This window comes from Lissotriton helveticus, chromosome 7, assembly GCF_964261635.1.
Source record: "Lissotriton helveticus chromosome 7, aLisHel1.1, whole genome shotgun sequence".
NCBI classification, from domain to species: domain Eukaryota; kingdom Metazoa; phylum Chordata; class Amphibia; order Caudata; family Salamandridae; genus Lissotriton; species Lissotriton helveticus.
The window spans coordinates 914,146,204-914,162,186 of NC_136068.1; the positions used below are offsets into that span (position 1 = coordinate 914,146,204).

General features: G+C 40.2%; 1 protein-coding gene across 2 annotated transcripts in view; it reads left to right on the forward strand.

Moving 5' to 3' along the window:
- Positions 1-15,269, forward strand: part of GABRB2 (gamma-aminobutyric acid type A receptor subunit beta2) — a 933,998-nt gene extending 918,729 nt beyond the window's left edge. The window contains exon 9 of one of the 2 annotated variants that reach the window (XM_078653411.1): positions 14,920-15,269. In XM_078653411.1, coding sequence (XP_078509537.1) covers positions 14,920-15,269 — 350 coding nt within the window. The remainder of the gene's footprint in view (positions 1-14,919) is intronic. The other variant, XM_078653410.1, reaches the window with a different exon arrangement.
- The last annotated feature ends 714 nt before the right edge of the window (positions 15,270-15,983 follow it).

Consider the following 15,983-nt stretch of genomic DNA (forward strand, 5'->3'; position numbering starts at 1 on the left):
TCTATCTGTCTTTCTATCTTCTATCTCACAGTGTAATGTCACCTTCCAACTTTCCTTGGAAAATCATTTTGCAGGAAACTGACAGCTTGAAAATATTTGTTTCCAGACCTTGCAAGGCAAATGCAATTCAATCACAAGAAATATCAAAAGCTGTGTTTGGTGCTGTGGTTGCAGTTACACTCATTGCCCAAGCCTCCAGGGGTCTATTGGGTTCCCCACTCCTCCTTTTACTGTGTTTGCATTTAGGCAGCCAGATTCAGAATAGAAAACAAATCAGGGTAACAAATGTATCAAATTCCTGGAAGTTCCTGCACGTGCTTTCTTTAATGGGCTTCATGAGCATGGAACTAACCTCCTCTTAAGACAGCCCCAGAGATAAAACTTTCATTGACTGCTGGCGGCCAGTCCTAACGATTCTTCGTGTCTTTACTCAGACTTTCTACGATGTTACAGTCTACCTCCCAGAAAGTCTAATCTTTCTACGTATGGCCATACCAGATATAAAAATATCTAAAATTATAGATTTGTAACTATCAATGGAAGGCACAATTTTGACTGAGGTATTCTGAGTGGCATCCTAGACAGACAGGTAGTAGAACAAAGCCTTAGTTTTTGATGATATCAATCTGATCCGGAAGATACAAAATATTTACCATGTATTGGTGGTGGATGGGAGTCAAGGCATGTACAAAAAGGATGCTTTTCTATCCAAGTACTAGCATCATCTCCCTCACCATCATACAAATAAAATAAACCCCTCATCCCATTTATAAATAGATTATTTACCTAAAATACTGATACACTCGCTCACTTTTCTCAGTGATGCCTTGCTGCTCTGTTCCTCTCTCTCATTGGTGGAATGTGAGTAACACAAACACTATGGCCAGCATTGATTCTGTGACAACGAACATATGCTGAATATGATGCAGACCCACTGTCTTCCATGGGTGTGCACTAACCAGCAATTGGCAAGGCTTTAAAGAATGGCAGAGGCAGGGCACAGCAGGGGATGCAGAAAAATCCACAAGCAAGTTCACCACCTCCTTCGGGTTTCCAAAATTGTGAGACATGTGGCAGATTAAAGTTATCTTTTCAGTCTTTCTGAGTAGTGTCTTAAGAACCAGTTGGGTAAGACATGGGAGATGCTGATCCACTACATTCAAACAAAAAAACGGGGGGGAGGGAAGAGAATATGGCTAGCTTCGTCCTCCTGGGTATAAGCAAGGCAGAAAAGATCCGTAGGTGATTGATCAAGGAAACTAGCCAGTTGAGAAAGGGGTCTACTGAATGAGTATGACACACCTTGGTTACAAGAAAAAGAGAATTCTTTTCTTGAGTCCCCTCACTCACCAAGGGTTTCCATAGGTGACATGCTTCATCATAGGGGCCATCCCAAGCATCTACTGCTTGGAGCGTGCTGTGACTTGCAAAAGTTACGTAGGAGCCCTTAATTATTGTGACTATGTGTAGTGCAGTGTAGGGGGGAGTGGTGTTGGTGGTGTTTATTAATTACCTAGCCAGTGAGCTAATATGTTATTCCTGCTCCTAGTTGGTAAGGATAAAAATGGGTTAATAAAAGGGAACACTAATTATTATGTAATTGTAGTCTCTAGTATTACGTCAACATGTTTCGAGATGTCCCCTAAACCTCTTCTTCAGGACCAGCCCCATGTGTACCACTCCTTGTAAAACCTATGATAAAGTGAAGAAAAATGGCGCACACCTATAGGGAATGAGTAGGTCATATTGACAGAGGCCAGCCGAGTGAAGGTTACTACAGGCTCCTCCACCCAGGCAGACCATGAGGCTTATCATTGCCATAAAATAAATACTATGAGTAAACTGTATGTAATTTATATTATTGCTCACACAATAGGTGTGTGCCATTTTTCTTCACTTTATTATAGGTTTTGCACTGAGTGGTACACATGGGGCTGGTCCACATGCCATCCTGAAGAAGAGGTTTGGGGGACACCTCGAAACATGTTGACATAATACTAGGGACTACAATTACATAATGATTAGTGTTCATGAATTTTGTGCTGCAATTGAAACAGATAAAAAATCGGGTGATTGTCACAAACATATATTACTGCTATGTCTGTGTTTAAAAGGAAAGGAGGTATTTAGGATGCTGCCATAACTTTCTCCAGAGCAACGTAGTATATATGAAATTGATGAGACATTAAGACTGGGCAAGTAATTTAGACACCACACCAAGCACAAAAGAAAGGGGTTGTTTTGAAGAAATTTCACAGAACTGAGGTAGCTGTAAATGATTTGTAATATTCAAGAAAGTTTTTGGTCATTAATGATCCTGCTCTATTAGAGGCCATAACTACTTTAAAGGGTACTGTTCTGCCTGGATCTTGAGAAAAATGGGTTTGTAAAGAATCAAGTTTAGAAATCCGGACTATCAACAGAACTACAATGAAGTATGGTTAAAAATCGAATGCTCCGTGTTCTGCTCCGTGTTCAGGAGTGTAATCATTACAGAATGACTGGACATTTTGCCAAATCTTGTAGAGAGTTTAGGAAATCTACTAAGAATTATAAAGGAAAATATGATATATCTGTAGTGAGTGAAGCAAGCAGATGGTAATAAAAGGAGAGGGAAGTTTGGACACTGACAGGGAGCATAGGTTAAAACAGGTAGTCAAATCTGAAGAAATAGAAGGCTTGGAAGATGAAAAGGACTATCGTTACAACAGGACTTTACAACAATATAGACAAACTGAATTTTGTTTTTAAAAAATTTAACTTGAACATTGAGACAAAAGTTGTGGGAATACCTATTAACTTCAGGAAAGTATTGAGTTATATGTCTGATACGAGATGATATAATGAACACATTGAATCATCTTTGTGGGAAATGAGACCTGTTTGCAGTGTCACCCCACTTTCTGCCCCTATTTTAACCACTAGATGCTGGTTTTCTCACTCTTACTCTGTCCTGGGCTCTGCTAACCTAGCCCAGGGCCTGTGCTCTGTGTTAAAAGTATATGGTAATTTGGTATAATTGCAATTGGGAATGACAGAACCCTGTAAATTCCTAGTAGATAACAAAGCAAAGGAGATTCAAACTATATTTAGTCCCTAGTATATAATAGGGTAGGGAGTTTTAGATGCCTAGATGTTTTCCTGCACTGGAGTGTGCGCTAATGTGGCACATGCTGTCATTTTAAAAGCCAGCATTGCCTGAAATATATGCAAATTCGAGTTTGGTTTCAAGGTACTTCCCACTTATTTATCTACCTTAGTTTTATATATGTCACCCCTAGGTCTCTCCTATGTTCCCCAGAGGTAGGGTGCATTGTATTTATAAGAAGGCACATTATAAAAGATGTTTTACAAGCCATGTTGAGGGAAAAACTGCCAAATGTGTTTCCCCATTGTAGTGAATGGCTCCAAAGACTAACATTGTGATATTTTATTGAAATATAAATATTGTTAGGAGCCATGTAAAAGATACTTCAAGATATCACATTACTAGTTAAGATAAATACAACAGATTGCCCCTGTTGGATTTGTAATAACTATCACAGGAAAGAAGTAATTCAACTTTATTTTCTGTGAGCCAAAGTCCAACTGCTCTCTCCTGATTGGCTAGCCCGCTCCATGATGGTGCCAGCACTGTCTGATGAGGTGAGAAGTGTCCTGTCAGAGGAAACAATAGGTTTCCTGTGGATGGAGAAGTAAAGCTGCAGAGCAGCTTGCAGGAAGTGGGTGAGAGATAGTCAAACTGGTCTTCAAAGGGACAATGTCAGTTTAGGACACCACAGGCTCACATCCTGCTTTTTCAGCCACACAGAAGCTTCTGTCATTAGATTAGCGAGGGGGTTGGAAAGGGAGTGTTAAGGAAAATTAGCCACAACAGTAGGTTGGTTTAGCCTGATCCAGGTCCTCTGGAGAGAATTCCTCCATGATGGATTTTGATAGAATGATGCTTTCTGGGATCGGAATATGCCACACTTTGGAGGAAGTGGTTATAGGCCTGGGTGGCAGAGTGCATCCCATTGGTGCCCCCCTGCTTTACGCCCAGAAATCATGGATAAATATGGGAGAGCTGCATAGCTCCTCAGATCTGCTGCCTGGAGAGGCAAGAAGAAGAAGGACTGCCCTGCTGACTCTCTGGCCTGCACCAAGAGGACCACACTCACCAGGACTGCACCTGATGAGCACTGTGGGACTCAGCACCAGAAGGACTTTGCCTGACTTTGAATGTCTAAGGAGTGACCTCCCTGGAAGCTACAGGTTAACATAGCACACCTGCATCCTTTCCACTAAGAGTCCCCACCCAGTGGACTTTTAAGGATTTGTCCAGTGCATTGTGGGAATTGTAGTCCAGACATCTCAATGACCATCTAGGAGATTCCAGACCTTTGGATAAGTGGTTTGGACACTTTTAACCTTTAAGAAGAACTGAAGGAAGAAGTTCCAGAAGTTTGGAGCATCTTTTGGAAAAAGCTCCATAAGGTGACCAACCCGACGTCTAGAGTCAAGCCTGCTACCCTCAACCATGACCCGGCCTGGATTTCAGGTTCATCGTCCATTCTGCTGAAAGTTCTGGAGTTCCAGACTTCCAGGATATGACCGGGGCCTCTTAGAAAATCAAGCCGGGAACTGCACTGAATCTAGCCTGATGATGTGCCTTGCTCAAAGTCGAGGGAAAAAGCTTCAGAAGAGTGACTAAGCGTGAAGTTGGCCACAAACTTTTATTGTGTTCTGCTCAAGCATGATCAGGTGTCCCAAAGTGGTGCTATAAGTGTTTATTTATAGGCTACAACATGTTCGGTAGGGTAGCAAAATTCTTTTTTCACAAGAATTGTGTATGATGTTGAGCTTTCAACATCTGCATCCAAGGGTCAAATTACAATCCTTTTATCCAACACAAGAAGGGATGTTTTTAAATGCTTTACACACCTATCTCCTAAGTTACGCCTGCCTGCTCATTGTCAGCTATCAAGGGTTGAGCAAGGGAAGAATTTATGGACACCTTGACTGACCCTTTTATTGTGTTTGTGGCCTTATTACTAGTGGTAAGTCATTACTTATCACTACTAATAATCCACTTTCCAGCAATTCTAGTGAGTTATTCCTATTTTTTAGCAAGGAAATTAGATAAGTTTGAAATTTTGCAAAGGTAGACAATGTTGTAATTGATACTCAACTGCAAATGGTGGCTATGCTGTAAAGAGCTTCCATGTTTTCCACAATAAATGTTAGGTCTGAGTACAACTAAATAGGCTTACTCATTATTTCCAATCTCTTAGTGTATTCCTAACACCCCATGGTCGGTTTCAATATAAAAGTCTGCAGTTCTGGCTAACCTTGGCATTGTCTGTTTTTCACAGCACGATCCATCATATTTCGAAGAAACTGCATCATTTTCTATAATGTTTCCAACATCAAATCTTGTTTTTTGAACAGATGAAAGCTCTAACAAGATACATCAATGAAAATTACGAAAGATTACAAAAGCATAGACTTAATTTAAAGACCGAGAAAGTTTGCCTTTTTACCACAGGTGGATTATTTGGCTGTATTGTTTCAAGAGAGGGTAGCTTGCCAAAAGGTAATTGGTGCAACCTTTCAAGCTAACTCCCTCGCCTGGTTCCAAGAAAAAATTACTCTCAATATTCTGTGAAATGAAACTAGAAAGCTGCAAGAGTTCTTTATCAGATGTTAGGCAGAGCCTGGACTGTGAGTGCTCAATAAGTAGTGATCTTATTATATCTTGCTTCACTTTGTTTATTAAGCAGGGATATATCTATTGGTCGGAGCTGAATCTGGAATCTAGTGGTAGTCAGGAAAGTTTATTTCAGTGGCACTCCTTTGTTTCAAGTGCATAGCACCTGTGCACGTGTTTACCTTTATTCCCTTTAAAACTTTACAAATTCAGGTGAAACAATGCAAAATGTATAGATGGGGAAGATACCTACAATATTCTTTCTGAAGGCAGAAAAGCGAGTGATTGTTGCATGGGGATTTCTGTAGAATGCTGCTGTGATGGCACACATGTATAGTGATGTTTAGTCTGTCTTCTACCTTGAAATGGAATATAAAAATGTTCCATAAAACAAACAGCTTTGATGCAATGTTAGGCTTTTAGCTAATGTTCAACTGTGCTGGTAACAGAGATTTGACTCTGGGTGTATTGGCTGTATTTTTGTCAGATTTAAAAACATTTTACTTTGGCCCCAAGTTAACCAGATGGATGGCACTACTCTCACAGCTCACTACTCGACAGCTGCAGTGAATGTAAATAGAGTAATATTGGACTTATTCCTACTGGGTTGGGATACTAAGCAGGGCTGCCACTCTCCGTACTCCTCTTTGCACTGGCAAAATGGGTCAGGTTCCTTGTAGCTATAGAGGGATTTATGGCAGTTACATGGAACCGGAGGAAAAGTATTGCTCTACACGGAAAATGGCCCCCTCTAACTTACAAACACCGAGTTCTCTATTCTGACAGCCTGCCTGTGTTTGGCTCATTTGAAAGTACTCCACATACAGAATAAATTGAAGTAAATGGGTGCCTTGGGCACTGGTCAACGGGTCTCAAAGTGAATATGTGTACCCCAAAGTGTGAGTGTCAAAAGACAGCTTTAACTAGTTTGAGATTGAGGTGAAAGGTGACAAGGTCCTGTTCTTAGACAAGAACCTGGAAAAGTCCTTCAAGAGATTCTGCTAGATTTGTAAAGATGGAGAAAACTCTTGCTGTCCCTGGCAGGGAGTGTAGCAATATTGAAAATGATGATACTGCTGAAACTGCCAGATATCTTGTAAAACACCCTACAATTCATTTCCAACACCTTCCTCAAGATGATTGCTAGGTCTTTACGGTGCTTCTATGGGATGGGGGGGCACTTAGGGCAGCACTAGTGGCCCACAAATAATGGTCAATAACAGGGGACTCGCCCTGCCAGATGTTTGGGAGTAGTGATTGGCCACTCAGCTACATTTAATTAATAGCTTAGGTGTTGCATCCAGTGCCGACCCGGCTACAAGGCTGGAAAAAATAAAAATTAAAAATCCCACATACATACACTCAATATACAGAGGGTCCATTAGAAGACAACTCCTGGAGCCCACGGCGATAGTGCTAGATGCCTGGGACACCTCCATGTGGATCTTAAAGTGTAAAGGGAGAATAACCAAACAAATCCCACTTTTGCTGGGCAACATGCTGAACGAAGTGGGGAAGTTGATGGGCTCAAGCAGTGGGAATTGACAGGAATATTCACAATAGGGGACATTAGAGATGCAGAGAGAATAAAACCTTTTGAAAATAAACAGGTAGAATTCAAACTAAACCCCAAATTGCCTTGCAAATATCTACAATCCAAGCACACTTTAAGGGTAGAAGGGATTGACTGAGATGTGATCCTGGAATCCAGCCCACTTGAAGGCAGACTAATTGGGGGGGAATTTAGGTAGGTAGGTGATACCACACATACACCGCACCATAATAAGCAAAAAAACAGATACCCTAAAGAAACTCTGACAATCATGGGAATCAGATATATCCCCCCTGGAGGAACTGGACTGGGAGGCATCCGTGATGCACGTGCGGTAGTGTGCAATCAAAACCAGGCTGCAGCTTATCAAGTTAGAGATTCTTCAAAGAGCCTATTACAATAAGAGTGGACTGTTCAAAATGGGGGCAGCACAAAACTCCAATTGTAATACATGCCACATTGCTGAAGGCACGTTCCTGGACACGGTATGGGATTTTCCCATCATAAGGAACTCCTGGAAGGCCGGTATAAGAGAGCTAGAATTGTTTATGGAGAAGGATATATCACATGCCCCTCAATTTGTTAAACTGGGGATTCCATGTGAGGCAGATTTTCACAGGTTAAGCTGCTTTCTGCCACGCTTGGTCTGATGGCAGCAAAATAGGGGCATTGCTCAGGGTCAGGGAAAGAGTTAGACAAAGCAACCATGGCTGAGAGATATGTACACAAATATGGACGCCGGAAGAATAGTATGTGAGTGAAGGGCCTGCCTGGGGAAATTTGAGTAGATCTGGTGGGGCTGGACATCATATTAGAGTGGGAAATCCGTCTCAATTGATGGTTGACCCTGGAGAAGGGTGACAGCATAAGGAAAAAGCAGAGCACTGAGTGGATTGACAGAGTCATGAAGTGGATTACTGGGAATGTTGGAGGGGGGCTTTGGTAGAACAACAGAGCAGGATGGGCTTTTGTGCTACAGGTGCTCTGCGTGATCCAGATGAAACTGTATTATCTAACACCTGAAATATGAGATTATACCATTTAAATTGTGAAATGTTATAACTTACTAAATAAATCAAAAATAAAGTTTAAACACTGCGCTGGTAGCATACATTCCATTGTCGAATTCATCTCATTGAGTCTTCATACACAGATTGAATGAACATTAGTATTGCTGACCAGACAAACTATGCTTCTTAAGTAGTCAGTCAATCAGCCAGGATTATGTTTATTTAGACCATAGTCTTTAAACAGTGCTAAAAATATTTGCAATTAAAAACATTTTACAAAGCCATTTATATAAAATTCACAGGTTAAAACATTGCTTCAAATGGGTAACAATAGCAGCAGAGTTTCTTTGGGCGGATCAGTCTTTTAAAAGATTATATACACTTAAAACAAACGTTATCTCTCATAAAAAACTCTATAATTCATCTATTTATCAAAAATGTCTAAAAACTATCGCACAAATGTTTAAAAAAATATTTGTATTACCTTTATATAGTTCCCTGGTGCGATTACAACTTCCACAGTGGGCATTTCTGTAAGTAAGTTGATCGTCTGAGTTCGCATCCTTGTATCATATTTTACAAATATTGGGTGAAGACATAGTTTGTGCTGCTCTAGAATTAATGTGCAGTCTAACAGGATGTGCATCATATCACCTTTTGTACCCAGCCTGCACTTACAACACCCTTTGTGGTCCAACATTTTTGTTTTTAATTCTTCGTTTACCAACCACGGGTTTATACCAATTCGCAATCTTAGAATCTCCTGCCTATACCAATGGTTTGGTAGAATATCCAGGTAGGGGAACCAATTTTCATTAGACCAGGATTACATCATGAACTGTACAGATTTTTTCTTGGCCAAGTATTCCACATCTGTACTTCTTAACACTTCTTGCCCATAATACTTCAAGTCACTGTTAGTGCATTCTACTCGTAGGGATTCTTGGCAGATCTCAACCTTTATACATTCACATGCCTGCACAATTTTCTTCCTATTCGCTTTTGCCCAGCTTAGATTACTGAATTGGATCTCACTTCTGCACCATTGAGATACTTTCTGGCCTTTCTCTTTGTCCAGCCGTTTCCAAAATCTAAGCAAAGCTATTTGGGATTGAACCCTCCAGGCTGTTATTCTTAGCTCAGATCTTATTGCTTGGATCATTGATGATCATGGCAGGGACAACAGAGTTTTCAGACACTTTCCTTCCTCCAGGTCCCAGACACCTTTACCGCTCAAATAAAGGACTTCTGTACTATAGAGTACCTGTGGGGGTAACATTGCGCTGAATGCCTTTAATAGCAGTCGGTGAGACATGTCACCGTAGTCGCGGTTAAAGATCTTCAGTCCAGTGATTGATGTAAGGGCATTCACTTTCTGGGCCTCAAGATGCGTATTCCACTTTAGGGATTTATCAAACCACATCCCTAGGTAGCAATATTCATTGACAGATTCCAATTTCAGGTCACCTAAAAAACAATTAAACTTAAAGTCTTTTTTTCCAAAACATAGAATTTTCATCTTTTTCAGGTTTACTGTTAAAAATTTCCTTACACAGTATTGTCTAAAAGAATTCAACTTTCTTTGGAGGCACAATTCAGTCTGGTCTAATATCACCAAATCATCAGCATACAATAGGCAGGGCACTTTTTTACTATCCATTCTTGGGCTTGCGCTTCTTTCAACTTCTAAGCAGGCCCGTAAATCAGCTAAAAATATAGAGAATAACTGGGGGGCCAAGACACAGCCCTGTCTCAGGCAGTTTTCAATGGGTATTTTTGGCATCAATGACCCCTCAGTATCCTTAATTACCTGTGCCCAATTGTCTCAATGCAGTTCTTTTATTATGGCTAGCAGATCTATAGGTATAATATTATTTAAGAGTTTCCCAAAGGCAATTCCGGTCTACTGAGTCAAATGCTGCATGAAAGTCTACGAAGCATCAGCAAAGCTTACCATTTTGTTCTGTAGACTTTCTTGCTATTGCCCATAGGGCAAAACAGTGATCGATCGTAAAGTGCCCTTCTCTAAAGCACCCCTGTTCAGTGGGAACTATTGAGAACTCCTCTACCCGATCATTTAACCTATTCAGGACTATCTTTGAAAACACTTTTCCCCCTATATCTAGATGATTGATCAGCCTATAATTTTGTGGTGCCTCCATGCTACCCTTTTTATAGATCGGCCTGATTACAGACCCCTTCCAGTTCATTGGCATTCTCCCCTTTGCTAATAATATTTTGAACAAATGCGAAAATAATTTCGCCCACCACTTTATTTCTGACTTCAGAATTATTGCCGGGAGATTGTCTGGCCCTGCTGCATGTGTTGGATTCAGTTTCAGTATTATATTTTCTACATTCTGTTCAGTGAAATCTGATCTAAATTCTTCCGTTGGCGTTTGCCAGGTCTGGGGTTCTTCAGCTACAGGGTCACCTCGAATTCCATACAGTTCCTTCAGATACTTTACACAGGCTGCCTCGCTAACTACACAATTCAGGGCTCCTGAAGTGGGAACGGGCGCTTCTAGTAGGTTCACCCAACATTTTTCTTTATACAACCTTTTTGCGTTGATAACCATCTTTTTATACTCATTTTTCAATTTATTAAGATAGCTTTGTCTCTCTCGGTTAAACATTTTCCTTTGGCTTCTTGTTACCGACCCTATCTCCCTTTTTTTATTTTGGCAGTCGACCGAGAACCATGTAGGTCGACTATTATTCCCTCTTTTCTTTTGTCTTTTTTAATTCTATTCTGAGGAATTGTACTACTTGGTCTATCTTCCTCTCATACCATTCCAGATTTTTACACTCTATATCCCCCAGTTCTACCTTATGCTGGAAAATCTTTAGTTTTTGCAAAGTAGTTATATTCATTTACCACCAAAGTTAAATATATCAAATCAGAAAGGTACAGCATACCTGTTAACCTCAATTGACAGACACAAGTCAAATAATCAAAATAACAATGACTATTTTCTGTCGGGGTGGATTAGACCAGCATAAAATTATGCCCTGAAGCATTTCTCTGAAGAAAAGGTCATAAAGGAATACACATATTTTTCTACTTTACACACCTTTCCAAGCAGAAAACTGTGAAACTACCTTATTATGCCAATGGTTTCAGGAAATGTTGTGTTCATCCTTGATTGGGTATTGAGTATGCTTGTACTGAAATATACATGGGGAAACAATGTCAAACGGTGGGCCATGCATGCTCTTAAATTAATATATCTGTCAGATTAAGCCTGAAAATCTCTGGAAAATTAAAACTGAATAGATAAACTGAAAAATCATATCAGAATTGCTTTATAGGCTCCAGTCACACAGGGTAGACTGGTAGAAGACTTGGAAACTACTACAACCTTTGGCAAAAGAGTAGTGTAGCGTGAATTATTGCTAAAATGCTCCTTTGTGAGAGAATGGTAGGCAACCTTGATGTCACTGGAGACTCCATGATTTAGAGTGGTGACAATAGAAGGAGGTTGTAGAAACAGTAGGGATTCAATAGTACAATGTGAGGTGGTGTGGTCAGATTCTGAGATTGGTAGTAAGGAAAGTACTGTGTCTTAGTTTTAAGGAATACAAAGTTAGAAGTAATAGAACAAGTCATGTGTCAAAGGTGGGAGTAGTAGGAAGTGGTGGTGTTTTTTTCAGGGCTTGGGCCGAACGTGGGAAGAAAACAAGGTGTTCTCTATGACACCCATGCCACAGGAATACATAGAGGAAGACAGTTTGTAGTGACTCTTATCCCAATGTGAACTGTGTGTTGTTAATTATGTGCAGGATACAGTGGTATCAAGTGAAGTATTTTGAAACAATACTTTACAAGAAATTAATAGTAAGTAGGCCTGCCCAGATGACTATGTGTCTGATAATTGATGTGTCAGTGAGCACTAATGAGAGCTGTTTAAAGTGAGGGAGTACAACAGAACATCAAGCGTAATTCGTCAAGATGTAATTGGTTGTGCAGAACTTATGGTTAAGCATTGAAAGTATTGTAGGAGTAGCCAAGGAATGTCAGATGCACACAGTATGAAATTATGGGGCGTGAAAGAATCTGGGGCTGGGAATGGTAGGAAGTTTACAACTATTCCAGGTTGATTAGGTTAAGGCAGGAAATATGCAAAGGAGTATTCCTGAATTCAGTGTTAAATGTGGATAGGATTAAATGTGACAGGATTCCAGATCTACAAATTGAAAGCATTGTAGGGGTTTTCCAGGACTCTGGGTAGAGACTTTGAATATAAGCATGGCAGGTAATAAACATTTGTGACAGGAACTCTGGCTGTGCATTACTGAAAGTGCAGAAATATGCTAGCACCGTGTTGCTGAAAATTATAGGTTTGATCGGCCATCCCAGTGTTAGGAGGCGAAGGTAGAAGGAAGCTATTGGATATGCTATAACTTTCAAGTAAAATTGTTAGGATGAATATACTGCATCAGGACTACAGGAATGAAATAGGCCTTCTCACACATGGAGCATTGTTCATACTTTTCTGATGTCTAATGCTAGCACCGAAACCACACAGCAAAAGATGATGGGAGTTATGTCTGCAGCTAGCAAACCGTCTTTCATCAACTACGCCACTCTAGACAGATGCCCACTTTATGCACATCAGTACTGACCCTGCCCCTCATGGGACTATTCCACCTGGAACTTGCAAGTGTGTCCTCCTCCAGAGGCAGCTTTGTTATGCCTCATCAGCGAGGTATAGCTTAGATCATGTGGCACAGTAAGCAAGGAACCCATATATTGGCATTACCATTGGCCATTTAACACACAAAATGTAAAGGAAGGAGTGCTTGCTAATCGTCTAACCCATTAGAAATCGTTGTGAGTAGCATTTCAACAAATTCTACACACCAAAAAAGCCCTCTTTATACATATAATGAACATTTAACTATTCAATGAAAGGACGTTTAATTGATACACATTTAAAGAAAAGTATTTAAGGGGGAATTTTAAACCCATGGCACATAGTAGCTGCAGGTAATTGTGTGTAACCATTACAGGTTTGCATACCATTTGGAAATAGACAGTACTAGTATTTTACGGATATACTTTTAATGCACGCTAACCAAAATACAATGCTACTAAGTAACCTGCAAAACTTTCTGGACTGGATTCATAGGTTACATCATGAGATATTCATAGGCGCTGGGAGTAGGTTATTCTGAGATATAGAAGTGGAATGAGGAATAAAGATGTGCTTTTACCTTGCCTCATTTCTTCTGCATTCAAAGGAAGAGGTCAAATGTCAGGCTATGTCTTCTGACACGCTGCTTCTTAGTCTTTTAACATGGAAATTGCATTTACTTTCCTTCCTCTGACTGCAAATTGAGAGATTTTTTCAATCTGACTTATGTGGCAATCTTGTTAGGGCACAGGGAGGGCAACTTTATAGGCTATAGGATAAAAAACTGTAACACACAACAAACATGTAAATATCTATAAATGAACTGAACCAATATTTAAAAAAATAGCAGTTATTTAAGTTTGAAATGTTATGGGAACAAAGATTTGAATATGGTCAAAACATATCAAGACACTTTACTTGTTGATGTGCAAATTATATATATTAGCTGAAAGCCCATTTCCTGATATCATCTTTTGTGCGCAATATAGTTTAAGATGTACAACTGCATGTCTGCAAATTTCGTAGCCATTTCAATGGCAAATGTGTTGTCAGTAAAAAACAGTGTACTACCACACTTTGTTTTAGCAATATACGTGAGACAGGGTGTTCCAAAGTGCACCACCAGCTAAATATTACTCCATTACCACTCGCCTGATGAATGGGTGTGCCTCATTTGCCACACTGCTCTTTGTGTGACGCTTGGAGTTTCCACAATCCCTTTGACTGAAGTATTGCAACATTAATAGCAACACCCCACTCTGAAATGTGTTCCAGTACCAATGGAGATATAAATATTATTTTGAACAGTCATCACTTAACTTCTAGAACATACAAAGAGAACAGTATATAAAAGATGGCCTCCTTTCCCCAGTAAACAGTAAATGAGGGAATTATCCCAGAAAGTGGGTTATATGTGGGATATGACCTGCCAACTAGGGAAACTCTCAATCAAATTTACATTGCAAACACTACACTGGGATTATGTTTTTCCTTATTTGTCGCAGTTGCAAGACCCTAAGGACAGTAATGACATTTTAAAAATAAGAGTGGAGTGTAACCCCATGTTTTCTAGTTCTGCCTCGTGTAAAGCAGTGCTTATTGAAAATATTATGTGTGTGGGTATTCTCTTCACGCGAAACACTCCACATGCCATATCTTGATGGACTGTGGCTTTTGTAAGGCTGTTCATATTAAGTTTTTAAGCCCTAAATGTTAAAAGTATCAGATGTTCCCCAGGCGAGATGAGGTGGCTCTACAATCTATAAACCGGTGTTAAGATGTTACAGTGGGAACTGCACCTTTTATACTGTCTATCAAGCAGGGTTAAGTTTGGATTGAGGTAATTTATTTTAGTGTACGTATTAGTGGTTTTATGATGGTTTGTGATTCTTGCTGTTGTATGGGCATGTGTTCCAATAAACGTATTCTTACTACTATACTACTAAGTAAATACCAACAGCGAGTGCTGTAATTCCCAATTTTGCATACATGTATGTCATACTAAGTCTTCTCCACTGTTCATCATTCTACAGATGGATCCACATGAAAACATCCTGCTGAGCACTTTGGAGATAAAGAATGAAATGGCTGCTTCGGAGTCCGTCATGGGCCTGGGGGACCCCAGAAGCACTATGCTGGCATACGACACCTCGAGCATTCAGTACAGGAAGGCCGGCTTGCCACGGCACAGCTTTGGCCGCAATGCACTGGAGCGACACATGGCTCAAAAGAAAAGCCGGCTACGGAGGCGCGCCTCACAGCTGAAAATCAACATTCCTGACTTGACTGATGTTAATGCCATAGACCGATGGTCACGCATGATCTTCCCCACAGTTTTTTCCTTCTTCAACATCGTCTACTGGCTTTATTATGTGAACTAGCCCAGGGGGGTGAGCACGCGGCAAGGACTGGATCTCTTTTCAGAGCAGGTGCAGCTCAATGTGGGACTCTGAACAAACATTCTATTCAGGACACTGATTTTTTGAAAACACCTTAGTTGCTGGCCTACTTTTTCCCACTCTCACTAGGATTGGATTTCTTTGCTCCCACAGGTATCTTAATTTATTTAGCTGCATACTGAAAAAATTCAGTGTGCAAATATGGGGTAGTAGGCATTTGCATAACCTCGACGGTGATTGTTGATGATGTGACTATGATACATCTACTCATATTTTTACTTTTTAAAAAGTCATTTTTTCAAAAAAAGGAGAATTAGTTAAAATACGTTATATCTATTTTGGGTTGCAACCACACTTTAGCCTCCATACTTCTTTTGAACACTTCCACATCCAGGCTAGCAAACTGAGAAAGGGGCCTCAAAAATTGCTCATGGAAAGTAGCTAAGTTGCATATTAAAAATGTTCGACCTGTGAACTTGGAGACTACCATGACATCGATGGTTAAAGTATACAATGTCCAAGCCAATAAGAAGGCACATGAAGGATAAATAGTGTGATGGATGCATGTAAGTCAATACCAATGGATTATGAGTTAGATACAGCTATATAAAAAAAACATGCTTACACACAGTTATGGTCACAATATAATGGTACCAGGACTGAGATGAGAATAGAAACATGGTTTCCATCTGCAAG